Source organism: Scyliorhinus torazame, chromosome 14, assembly GCF_047496885.1.
Source record: "Scyliorhinus torazame isolate Kashiwa2021f chromosome 14, sScyTor2.1, whole genome shotgun sequence".
Taxonomy (NCBI): domain Eukaryota; kingdom Metazoa; phylum Chordata; class Chondrichthyes; order Carcharhiniformes; family Scyliorhinidae; genus Scyliorhinus; species Scyliorhinus torazame.
Window position 1 is genome coordinate 181166622 of NC_092720.1, and position 13398 is coordinate 181180019.

The window sequence follows — 13398 nt, forward strand, 5'->3', positions numbered from 1 at the left end:
AATCCTCCGCATCCATCTATCCCTCTAACTCCTCTACCCCTTCCTATCTATATCACCTCCACTATCCCCTACACCCCTCCCTATCTCTGTAATCTCAATCAGCCCCTGTTATCCCTCTATACCTATATTATCTCCTCCAAAATCTATATCACTCCCTATCTGTGCAAACTTCTCCAGGATCTACACACCCTTCCCAGACTCTGCGCTGTTCTCAGTTGCACTGTTTATTGCTTAATTGAATCGCTGATGTGAATGGATATTTCATCACGTTCTTGAACTGCTCCCTGAATTTGGACTGAGTCACCCCATAAATAAATGCATTTGTGCAGCAATTTAAGCTGAGCAGCATAAGTGCAATTTCGGTTAATATGTAAAAAGCATTATTGTCATATTTGGGGTGATTTCCGATAATACTGTAAAAGCAGAATTCTATAACATATAAAAGCCACAACAGAATAAAGGTGCCTGATATGGTGAAGAGTAAAATCATAGACTTCCTTCTGCTTTCCATCTCCAGGTCACTATGATTCTCTCCCTTCCTCTGAGCCGTCAGTCCCTTACGGACGCGGCTAGTCACTAAAATGTATCTGACTGTCAGCGCATTGAGTAACAGAATTAAAACATAGGGCAGCAATGGGGTTATTACCTTATCAAACCAATCAAATTTCACCCATGCAGGATCAGTATAATAGATTGCTCTTTCATTACAGAACCAGGGGACATCGTTGATGACCTCTGCAGGCTCAAATATAAAGTAGAATGGAATGTCCTTTAAACAGATCAGAATGCCGGTTGTTGCTAGAACCACAGCTGTATTTTTTTCAGTGCAGAATTTAGATTTCAGCTTTTGCGAACAAATAGCTACACACCGATCAAAGGAGAAAACGACAGTAAACCAGACAGACCATTCTGTTGCTGCATAATACAGAACAATTACAGCACTACACACAGGGGTGATATTCAGGAAGGATCCTGGGAAATAATACGAACTAATCCGCCACAGTATTACCCCAGTGATAATGACCATTAGATCCGCTGTTGCCATGGCCACCAGGTAAATGGTGATGCATTTGCAGAGGCCACATTTTCCCCGCGATAGGATAACAATCGCCACCAAATTAACTGTAAAGGAGGAAACAGAAGCGTGATTACAACATTCTTATCAAACGTTTTCCGTGTCTGATCCGAAATGGGCGAGTCACTGGATATTTTTTTTGACATCACATTGACTACCCAAATGGCAATAAACATGGCCAAATTTTGATTGCAACAGAAGTAGGACTGGGTATGAGCACAAGACCGCAACAATATGTTTAGGAGAACGGATGAGACTCATTTCACCTGTTTGATGGTTCGTGTTACCAACATTTAGTTGCAGGGTTGAGGGACGCTAAGGACAGATAGTTCAATAGTTTGTACGATTGATTTCAATTGAAAGAAAGCTGTCCATATTCTCGCACAGTTCGAGGATCATGAGGCAGTGAAAGGTTAATCAGAGCCTGAACGTGCATGGAAGAGAGAATGCGATGTAGAGAGGTATAGAGATTGAGAGAGAGAAAGAGAGAGAGAGAGCGAGAGAGGGGGAGGGAGAGAGACGGAGAGATAGGTAGGGAGCTCTGTGAAGAACAGAAATAAACAGTCAAATTTGAATACATTCCTCGAACAGCTGCAGCAAATCAAAAGTGGGTGATAATTGGGATAACAGTGGAACTTGCGAAGGGTTCCAGATATACTGATTCACAAATCATTTAAAGCCACAATGTAAATTAAAAATGTCATAAAATTCAAACGATGTACTGAGTTCCATTAGTAAAGGAAAATGACAGAAAACCGAAGATGTTTAATCAAACATAAATAGAAGGATTGTAGCAATATATACATTCCACTCTACTTGTCAGAAAAAATGATGTTAAGGAATATAAATATTTGAGAAATATTTTGTCGCGTGCAGAGAATGCTGAGAACAGATTTAATATAGGCCTAAGACTGAGTGTGAGTTTGAAATGTTATTGTCAAATTACATAAAAACAGGCTATATCTTAATTAATGTATCGTGTTCAGTCCTCTCTCTTCTCTATTTCACAAAAATGCATTTGGATGAGCACAAGAAATTGCAAAATATTTTACCAGGATGCAAATAGGAATTGAGATATATAACAATTCGAATGGAGTAAACTGGGTGGGGTCTTCTCAGTAGAAAAGAGAACGCGGTGGTTAGATCTACTAGAGGTTGTGAATGCATGAATGGGTTTAATAGGGTCGACATAAGAAAGACATTTACAGCTGGTGGAGGCTTTAAAATGTGAGATTTTCAGCGTAATACCATCATTAATAAATCCAAGAGGGCATTCAGGAGAAATGCCTTTAATCTGAGCAGTTCAGGCGAATGGCACAGATTTACTTAAGAGGAAACTAGGGCGTTGGATTCCCTGGGTCTCTAGCCACCTGTTTCTCGGCAGTGCTCCATTCGCTGTCGGCTGGATTCGCTACTCCCGGCGCTTGTAAATGGGTTTTCAAGTTGAAGCCACCCACACTGCCGGGAAACCCAAGCGAATCACAAAACTGAGGTATAAAGGATATGAAGGTTATGCTGACTGAGTTCCATAAAGTCACAACCGAATAGGTGTTTGTCTTTTGTAAATTCAATGTAGTTTTGTGTTTCCAGAATAATAGTGAATAGTTAATTAATAATACATCTTTAATTTGTCCATCTCCGAATTTGGAGCGTTTTATTTATTGAAGCTGTGCAGTGCAGTAATTACTCATAACGATCACTTCAACAATGTTAGTTTTTATTGTGCTCGGACTAATTTCTGCTTCACTAAAGCAGCTATTTATGTGTTTTAGTTATATGTGTATTCCCTCCATGGGACACAACTCATTGAGTTCAGGCCAGATATGTCATATTTCACATGTTGACACTCTGAAACATAGATACATACTAATCTGTCAAATATTAATCAGTTATACAAGTGGAATATAACACTATAATATCCAGCCCCAATAACAGACAGAGCATAAGAAAATGCCAACCGTGACCCATACATTCTTCAAACACCGTTGAGAGAAAGAACAATTAGCTATAAAACAGTTCGAATATGTCCAGGAACTATACGCAGAGTAAGGTGAAGACATTATCCAGGTTGTTTTAATTCTGGAAGAGTGCTATATTGTTGTTTAGCTGCCAGTAAATGATGGACATTTGTTGCAGTCGCTGAAGTTTAAGGGGAAAATGAAGCAATTTTAATAGATTGCAATTGATGCAATAATGCAGACATGATGCAACAGAAGTAGCTTTTTTCTGTCCATCTCATAGATTCATGAAGGCGCACACAGCTCGAATGCAGAATAGGTGGGATGTGTAATGGAGAGCATTCCATTAACAGCTCGAACAAGACTCAAGAAGATTGACTCCATCCATGATAAGGCAGCCAATCGTTGGCACCCCGCTCACCATCAAATAATGTGCTGCCTTCACCACTGACGATCAGTGGGAACAGTGTGTGCTATCTCTAAGAGGTACTGCAGCAACTCGTTGCTCTAGACGCACCAATAAAACCAGTGACCTCTACCACCTGAAATAACGAGGGAAGCAGATGCATGGGTACAGCACCATCACCTAAAAGTTCCGCTCCAAGTCACATACCATGCTATCTTCATATAATCCCGACAGAGCAGAAGGAGCTCCTTCGGCCTCTCGAGTCTGCAGCAAACTCGAGAAAGAGCACCCTACCTAGGTCCACGCCACATCCCGTAACCCCACCTCACCTTTGGACAGGAAGGGGCAATTTAGGATGGCCAATCCACCTAACCCCACATATTTGGACTGTGGGAGGTAACCAGAGCACTTGGAGGAAATCCACGCAGACACGGGTTGACACGGCTTCAATGGTCATAGTCACTTACCAGGGACACCAATGACTGCAAGAACTGTGTAGTATATTTTCTCGATACGGCGAAACGTTTCCATTCTTTCCTGTGTGAAGTGAACTATCCCCTCGTGCTGCAGGAAACATCTCTGAAATAAATTCTGCAGTATACGGTCGCTTTCCTTTATACACTGTGGGATCTCCGTGGGGACATTAAGGTTACGACATCGTTCAGCTTTATTTCTCCAGTTTAAATAAATAATGTGCATACAGATTGTGACATCACAGTTAACTCTCTGTTGCAATATTTAATCGTGAGCTAGTAGGGGCTGCTTTAGCACAGTGGGCTAAATCGCTGGCTTGTAATGCAGAAAGCAGCCAGCAGCGCGAGTCCAATTCCCGTACCAGCCTCCCCGAACAGGCGCCGTAATGTGGCGACTGGGGAATTTCACTGTAACTTCATTGAAGTCTACTTGTGACAATAAGTGATTATTATCATTGAAAAGCCACAAATATTGATCAGTTTTGATCACAGTGAATGTAGAATGAATATTTGAATTGCGTTCCCCCAGCAACAGTGGTGATCATTCCAACACCATCAGGTCCATCACGAGAACACAGCTGGTTTCAGTGATCACTTCAATCTGCTGTGTCCATTCAACAAACACATTCCAAATGTGAACTGGACTCTATTGGCTGTTTTAGTGCACTTTGAAATTTGGCCACCCTCTTTTAGGGCTGGTATCTTGCGGAGTGATCATCCACTCCCGTCCGTCGTGGGAGTCATCGCGCAAGTGGGTGGGAAAATTTTACAGGCCAGCAAAAGGTTTGTTGGCGGTTATTTCCGGTCCCAGGAATTTCGGGTGATGTGCGCCTTCAGAGAAGAGGGGAGTGCTGCAGGTTTAATGGGAGATGTCTTCCTAGCTGTGAGGAGCTGTGGCATGCCCGAATCATCATCAAACTTGACCAGGTGGTTTCAACAGAAGACTGAAAAAGCGGGAATCCTACGACTACCAGAGTAGGCCCAGAGGCAGATGAAAGGACATATCTGCAGGTAAATCTGTACAAATAGAATGGGCACTTGTATTAGTGACTCTCAGTAAACCCAATACTAACTACGATAGGAATAGTGGGTGGAAGCTCCGGACATTTTAGCAAAGTATCAAGTTGCGCAAGCGAACCGAGGTGTTGCACATTTCCGGCATTTATCCCCGTATAACTAGTTATTTAGGCAGGAAGATTGTTTCGCGGGGTTCACGCCACGTGGGCGGAGGATGGGATGTTATTTCACGGCCCGTCTTCAGACCGAGTACTTTGACACTGGGAAACTCCACTTAAATGCACCCCTCGCCTCCATTTCCCCCACCAGAATATCTTCCATGCCCAAAGCAGGGGATGGCTGCCAGGAAGACTATGCCGCTTTTGTTCGACTAAGATCTGACCCGGAATGACGGATGCGTTGCACACGAGAGTCCGGATCCTTTATTCACGGATAGGGTGGGGGGGGGGGAGGGGGGGAGAGGAGAGACCCTCCAGCAAAGTCACCAACCCAGCATGGGCGGAGGTGGCAGCTCCGAAGAGCGCCATCTCCCTACAAAGGAGCTTGGGGTTGCAGTGCGCGAGGAGAATTAATGAACCCCTCTGCTCAGCCAGGGTAAGTCACTGTTCCCATTTAGGTGTTGGGTACTCTGATGCACAGATGAACCAACACAGTTGTATTTGGTAGAACTCTATTTTATTTCAACTGCTATATACAATTCGGTCTGGATACTTTGCACGTGGTGCCTCCCCGAGTGTGTAGTGTAACAGGTCCTGTCCTTGGCCTGGTCTCCAGCTCCACTGGCCACCAGGTGTCGTGTTTGTCCTTTTATACTGTCCCTTTCCTTGTCTGTGATTGGTTGTGGTGTTGTGTGTTCTGATTTGTCTGTTGGTGTGTCTATCATGATGAGTGTGTTTGAATATCATGACATCCCCCCCTTTTTACAAAGATATGTGCCTACTTGGTTATAAATATAATCGTGTCGTGTGTGCATCTAAGAGTGTGTGTGTGTGTTATTTACAGCATGTGCATACGACATAACTATATACATGGGGCGATGTCGGATGCGTCATGCTAACGAGGTTGTACCATAACAAAACATGAATGCAAAAAAAACTTTGAATAGTGGTCCAGTCAAACGATATCTGGAACGATAAAACAACAACAGGTTATGATACAGTAGTGTTTAACGTTTAAACTTATGAACAGTGTTATAAGTCCAGTCTAATAGGTGTGCGACAAATTCGGGTTGACCGCCTCAAGGGTGGGTCAAGAACCACCGGCTGATGTGCAAGCCTGGCCACAGGTGGCGATGGAAGGGGCATGATCCGTGGCAGCTCCACGAAGTCATCCTTGGGAACCAGTGGAGGATCCGGCATGTGTGCACGGTTCAGTTGCGAGCGTGGAAGGCGGAGCAAGGCTCGCCGATTGCGCCTATGCACCAATCCATCTGCCATACATACCAGGAACGAGGTGGAGTCTTTTTCTTTTTATGTTTGTGGTGGTGCTGTTGGATGGCATCTTGTAGCTGATGGGTCGTTGACATTGAAGAGGTACCATCACTAATATCATGCAAGGCGATGAATGTGCCAGATGTTGAAGTCGGCTGAGACTGTGCATGCTGGTTCTGGCCACATGCTGTGCTGGAAGGGTGATTCTGCTGAGAAGCGTCGAAGCATGTCGCCTTGGAGAGAGAATTGCTGCTCGCATCAATGTCTGGTGATGGTGTGAAACTAGAACCTTGCATCAGATAGGAAAACGCTATGTGGCTAGGCTATGGTGCAGCAAATCCCGGGCAGTAACTAAGGCATCCAGTCTGTAGTGCAGATGGCACTGGCGGTTGTCCTCCTTCAATCTTGATTTCATTAGTGGGCAATGTGCAGTGTTGGCCTGTTTGTGAATATGCTGCATAGACTGCAGGCTGCTGCAGGCTTGAATACTGGGTCTGTCCAGCATGAGCTGTCATTGGCCACACTGTCGGTGTGGACCAAATGTGTGGACATAGCTGTGGTGTAAATTGGTGTATCCGTCTTGGACTGTCGGTGCTGGTTGTTATTGCTGACCCAGTGTGATTGTCACGTGATCCATTCCCTGTCGCTGTGGCATCCGCTGTCACCCTGAACGTGCCACCACCAAGGCCATGACACTGCCCGTCTGGAGCAAAGTCTGGCGTACGTGAATCAGAGTCGGCGCCTGGCCACTCCCCATCTGGAGTCCGGTCAATCTTCCGCCGAAGCTCCCCATCCGGTGTCCCAGCGGGCTCACTGGAGGCAGCTGAGATTTCGTGAAGATGCACTTCTGGAGTCGGAACATGCAGGAATGCATTGACTAGTGGAGAGGTTCGAGCCATTGAGGGTGGAAGTTGTGCGGTGTCGCCGTAGTTGTCAGTGGTCCCACCGTGATCGTCGAGTGCCTCTGTACGCACTAGGCGAGGTCTGTCACTTTGCACCTTTTGTATGGGAAGTGGGATGCTGTCGTCACTCGTCTCACATCCCGTGGATAGATCCTCATTAGCAGCTTGCTGTTCACTAGGGTTGGGTAAATTGTCAGAGTTTTCATCTGGTGGTGCAAACCATGTCGGTGGACTGTCATTGTCTTGCCGTTGTCCTTCATTTGGGCTTTTCTTCTTTGGAATTTTAAATCTTCCCCCAGACATTGCAGAACCTTGTTTATTACCCTCAAGTTCTCCCATATGTATGGCCTCGAACGTAGGATCCAATGTTTCTTTCGACATTGTACTATTTTCCAAAGAACATTCCGTTTCAATTTTCTTCTCAGTTACTTCATATGTATATTTGTCTAATGTACATGCCTTCATAGTCTCTGGGTCTGATTTTGCTGGAACTGGCATAGTCACAGTCTCTCTTTTACTGTTCTCAATTGCCCACATTATACTCCCCAGACATAACTGTTAATCTCTGGGGTTAGTGTGGTACAACGGATAATCGGGTCGACCTTATCTGCATCTTCACCATCAGTGGAAAGCACAATTGGTTCACTTGAAACTGCTGCGGGTTTTAAGTTCTTTATCTGGCTACTCGATGTCGGTGTCCTCAGGATTCTTGCTCCAATGTTCTGCTCATTTATCAGTGGAGTGTGTATAGATTCAATGCAATTAATTTTCCCCTCAAGGTTTGAAGAGTCAGTACTGACTAACTGCTGGTCTCCGAAGTGGGGACTTGGCGGTGTTGTGTTGAAGGGAGACAATTATCCCTGCTGTAGGTATGATTCAGGTTGTGTTATTTCCATTAACTGAGGATCAATGTCTTGTCCATTTTTTCGATCCGTACTAAAACACTGACAATTCTCAGACTGCTCCTTGCAAGTTAAACATACAAGTAATTTCTTTAGCAAATCCTCAGCATCCTTCTGTGACCATGCAGCATTATTAATATCTCTTCAGCTATAATGATCCTGAAGGTCAGCGCATAATCCTTTTTTCTTCGGGCTTGGAAGAGGCGATTGCTTTGGCTTGTCTTCAGTTGGGCTTGAACAGTCATCAGCGCTGTGCCCTTCATTGTAGCATGAGAGACCGTCATGGTCATGCTGCGATGCAGTGGAGCATGGTAGGCTGTTATAGCCTTCTTGCTGTTCACATGAGCATGGCAGACTTGCATCGTCTGCCGCTGGTTGGTCAGGGGAGGTTGCCATGGCCTTGTTCCTGCAAGGACTGCGCATCGGAGTCAAGCGTTTCTTCTATCGTGGAGGCTGTCCACGAGCTCTCTGTGGAGGCTTGTGACACTGGAGTCACTTCTTGTTCGTGCAAGGACTGCGCTCTGTAGTCTTGCGTTCCTTCTATCGTGGAGTCTGTCCACGAGCTCACTGTGGAGGCTTGTGACTCTGGAGTCACTTCTTGTTCATGCGAGGACTGCGCTCTGGAGTCTTGCATGTCTTCTTTCATAGAGTCGGAAACACTGAGCGGGACGTGGACCATGCTCTGTGTGGCAGAAGGCCGCTCTCTGTGGGCTTGCACTGCTCCCTGTCTCCTAATTTCAGGCTGCAGCATCATCCTGCCCTGATGAGTTGGGACGCCATATCTGCTGGGTTGAAGATCTTCAAATCCGAAAAATGAATCCGCATCTGCGTCGGATTCAATGTGAGGGTCGCCAATGGTCAACACGAAAGGTTCATCCGAGTCATAGTCGTATAGGACCACTGGGCTGTAATTGGGCTCGCGAGGTCCAGAAAAAATGTAAAGATCGGTATCGAAGTATTCAAGGTCGGAATCATCGGCTTGTGCGTAGGTTACTGCTTGTTGCAGGGTTCTTCGGAGGTCAAATTGATCTCCTGGGTCAATTTGCGGCAATGTGCTGTCATTCCAGGTGAGGGAAGGTTGTTTTACAGCTTTCACAGTTTTTTGTTTTTTTGATTTGGGACGTTTCCCTTTTAAATTGGATTTGGGACGTTTCCCCTTTAAATTGGTGCGGTCTGGGGCCTCTGACATCCTGACGCTCGGGATGCAGCGCGTAGAAAGCGACTGCGCATGCGCAGATCGCTGATCCTGTACCGATGACCGTTTTCTTGACTGCGCATGCGCAATCGAAACTTCCGTTCTGCGCACTGCTCGCACAACTGTGCTAGGTGATACCTTTAGCAAGATGGCCGCCGACCTCGACCAAATCTCTCTCAGGCTCGGGATTTCGGCCTCTGGGAATTCGGTCTCCGGGACCCCGGCCACGAGGTGAGTACTGCCGCTTTTCTTCCCTTTACTTGCCGATTGGAGAGCGTTTTCCTCACAGTATTTGGCGAATTTGTTCAGGACTGCCTGGTAATCGTACCTTTGTTGCCTCCTGAAGAACTTGAATTTTGTGAAGATTTCTTTTGCCCTTGCACCGGCGATGGTGAGGAGAAATTCAATTATCTCATCATCAGCCAGGTCTTTGAGTTCAGCTGCCACCAGGAATAATTCAAACGCTTGCCGGAATCGCCACTAGTTTTCGCAGAGATCGCCATGGCACTGGAGCGGCTGCGGAACCGGGAGCTCGTACATCTTGCCTGGGTATTGCTGGTTGTCTCTGCACGCTGAGGTATGCCGGCAGGTATCGATCCACTCCTGTACCATGTGGTGTTGGGTGCTCTGGTGCACAGATGAACCAACACAGTTTTATTTGGTGCAACTCTATTTTACTTCAACTGCTATATACAATTCGGTCTGGATACTCTGCACGTGGTGTCTCCCTGAGTGTGTAGTGTAGCAGGTCCTGTCCTTGTCCTGGTCTCCAGCTCTACTGGCCACCAGGTGTCGTGTTTGTCCTTTTATACTGTCCCTGTCCTTGTCTGTGATTGGTTGTGGTGTTGTGTGTTCTGATTTGTCTGTTGGTGTGTCTATCATGATGTGTGTGTTTGAATATCATGACTCCCATCAAGCTCTGCTCACCCACTCTAACACACATAACACATATACCTGCCGAACAGATTAATTACGCTGTACCCATCCATTACCTTGCAAGGAAAACTGTCTCACAACTGTCTGGGAGACAGCATTTGTCAGCAGAAAAATGGCTGAATTGAAACTGCTAACGGGGCCTGAGGAGAGAGCTGTGCTAACTGACCGGGGATGGACAGAATCATTCCTGTGCTGACGGGAAGGTGGGCGAGAGATATAAAATTGAGGACCTCGATCACGAACATCCACCTCGCAAAATTCACCTGTTCTATCTCGTATAACTTTGTGCTACTTCCTAACACTCATGCTATCTCCCTTCCCTTGCAGGCATAGCGACGGGGAAGTCTGACCCACCACTGGGCAGGCTGGAAGAGTACATCCCAGATAGCAGCTCCGAGTGCTTCTCACGTATGCACCTGGAAGATGCTTCGTAGCTTTCAACCACACCGTCCACCAGTGCAGGTACACACCTCAGTGCGAATTAGCAGTGGAGCAGCTTTGGGATCACAAACTGCTGAGTACCTCACTAGTTATGATCCAGAGTAGGAGGCGGAAGATACATCCATGGATCCGGCACTTAGAGGATTGCTGGATGCCCGGAATCTCATGTGCTCCACTCAGATGGCGTGCCTGTGCTCTCGGCCATGCCATCGGTACGGGAGATCTAAAGTCAAAGTAGGACCATGAGGAAGGGATGTCCGCATCATTCCTGCAATTGTAAGTTCGGCTGGGCTTTGGCACTGTAGCCACCTGGGTTGGCCACTTCCTGACTTTAAAATGGAGGTAAGCAATGGCTGCAGGGAAATTCAGTCAAGCCAGGAAAAACTAGCAGGTGCAAAGTTTCCTGTGTATTAGACTTTGCAAAAACCCAGACAGCACTGAAACTACAGACCATCTGCATACTGATGAGCGATCCCCGGGAACAATTGGAAACATTTAGTAAAACAAGGTCAAGCCAGACTCCTCGGCGCCAGCAAAAGCCAAGACAAAGGAAGGCCAACGGACACCTAGGGACCGCCCAGCGATCAGGGAACAGCTCCAGTATTGGAGAAATCGATCCAAGTGATCGGAACACAGTCCAATCACTTGGAACCAGGTACAGGATCCGCCCATAGGGTCGGGAAGCCCCTCAGGACTATAAAATAGTGTTCCCAAGTTCAATTTGTCCTTCTTGGCAGGGCCACTCAGCAGCTCCAACCAACCCTTGACAGTGACCTGCCTCACGGCTACATCAACCAGGTAAGTCTCCAGTCAACGCACGCTACGAGATAGGCCCTCCTAGCTACTAGTCCGTACCAGCTTTGAAGCCTGCAGATTCAGAACCCGAACGAAAGGCCATTTGTTCCCCTGACCTGGTGGGCCATTTCTAAAGCTAAGTATAGGCCTATAGTATAGAGATAGTCTAGTAAGTAGAGTTTTATGCATGAGTAGTGATTGACTGTGGATAATAAATGTGTTTTGATTTGAAACTTACTAACTGGGATATTGAGTTATTGTCAGTACTTGAACTTGAACCTCGTGGTGATATCATAAAGATACCTGGCAACTCTAGAGCAAAGGTTTTAAAACAGAGAAAATTGAACCAGCCAAAAGTTAGCAACATATTACTGGCGACTCCGCCGGGACTCGACTTAGAAGTGGCGTAACCACTCCGAGAGAACACAAAATTTGAATTAGAATCCAATTGGGAACAGAAATATTCACACAAGTGTTCAAGCAGTTCTGATCAATCCTCGTAATTCGGAAGCGTGTTAATGCATGCGTAACTAACAGGGCTATAAGGTAAAACTGTTGGATTTTTGTTGCGAATAACTGTTGGGAGTTTGTATTCCGGAAAATAGCGAAAGCCATACCCGTGTACCCGTGTTTACAGCACCACCTTAGTACCCCGCCCCCCCCCCCCCCCCCCGTTCCAAAATTTAAAAGAGCATTCAGATAGAAAAAATGGCAATGAAGGCAATGGAACGCCTCATGACCCCTCAAGAATTCGTGGTCGCAGCGACCAGCAGCAGAGTAGGTCAGTGTCCCGTTTGGGAAGTTGAGATAAGAAGGTACCTCAAAGGGAAGGGATGGCCCCTTTTGTTTAAATGAGGAAACAGGTCCCGGGAGTATAGGACATACTTGGTGGGAGAACCTGAGCGAAATCCATAAGAAGAGCTGAGGCAAAGCTCGCAAGCCGATGGCAATTGTGTCCTGTCTGGCACAGAGAGGCCATTCGGACGCTCCGCAAAGAGATAGAAAAGAGACATCGAATGAGCAAGCTCGATGTTAGTGAGATCTAGAGAGAGAATATCGAGTTGAGAAGGAAGTTGGCAGCAAAGGACGGAGAGGTGGATGATGTCAAGTGGGCATACCAGTCTTGTCTAGCGCATCTGAGCAGCTTCCAACCCCAGTATGAAAAGGCCTATCAGGACACGCAACGTGCAGTCCTGGTAAGAGAAGAGACAGAGAAACAGGTAGAGGCATTGCAAAGGCAGTGCAGCGATTTAAAAGCAGCGTTAAGGGCATTCCATGCTGCCACCATGGAACACAGACAAAGTTCAGTGGATCATTCAAAATGCAGGAAGCAGATTGCGGTACTGCAGTCTTTGCTTTCCGTGCAAAATGGGCTTCAGAGCACCTTTGGATCCCAATTAGATGAAGAAGACGGCCCTGACTGGCAAGAATTAAACGAAACCGCGCATAGGCATGTTCAAGGAACATGTGCGCAAGAAAAGCCCCAAAAGACAAACGCACCCCCCCCCCCCCACAGAGCAATAAATCAGTCACCCCCATGAATCCAGTAGCCACCAACCGCACAGTCACATCGGAAGGAGACGCGGAATTCCTTTACACCACTCCCTTTACCGTGACCCAATTACGGGACACGTGCGAGAAGATCACACCGTTCCACCCACCTCAGACCCCCACCACCTCTTTGCTAGAGTGAAGCAGCAGGCGACCATGTACGGCCTGGATGAGCGTGAGCAAGTGAAGCTCACAGTTTTAAGCCTAGACCCTTCAGTTGTAGCAGCCCTCCCGACCCACAGAATGTAGGAGGAGGCACCCTTGCAGAGATGCACACGGCGATCCTAGACGCGATCGGCTATAACAGAGGTGACCCA

At 46.6% G+C, this 13398-nt stretch overlaps 1 protein-coding gene across 1 annotated transcript; it reads right to left on the reverse strand.

Annotated features, from left to right (window-relative positions):
• Window positions 1-211: 211 nt before the first annotated feature.
• Window positions 212-3970, reverse strand: LOC140389084 (probable G-protein coupled receptor 139). The gene is made up of 2 exons (XM_072473243.1): window positions 3907-3970; window positions 212-1122 (listed from the first exon to the last, which is right to left on the reverse strand). Exons 1-2 carry the CDS (start codon window positions 3968-3970, stop codon window positions 212-214), a joined length of 975 nt encoding a protein of 324 aa, XP_072329344.1.
• Window positions 3971-13398: the final 9428 nt, after the last annotated feature.

Bases quoted from the DNA above. Each gene is read 5' to 3' on its own strand.
- LOC140389084 (XM_072473243.1), bottom strand. From the start codon at position 3,970: ATGGAAACGTTTCGCCGTATCGAGAAAATATACTACACAGTTCTTGCA. The intron at 1,123-3,906 runs GTAAGTGACTAT...CCTCCTTTACAG, and splicing joins TGCAGTCATTGGTGTCCCTG to TTAATTTGGTGGCGATTGTT.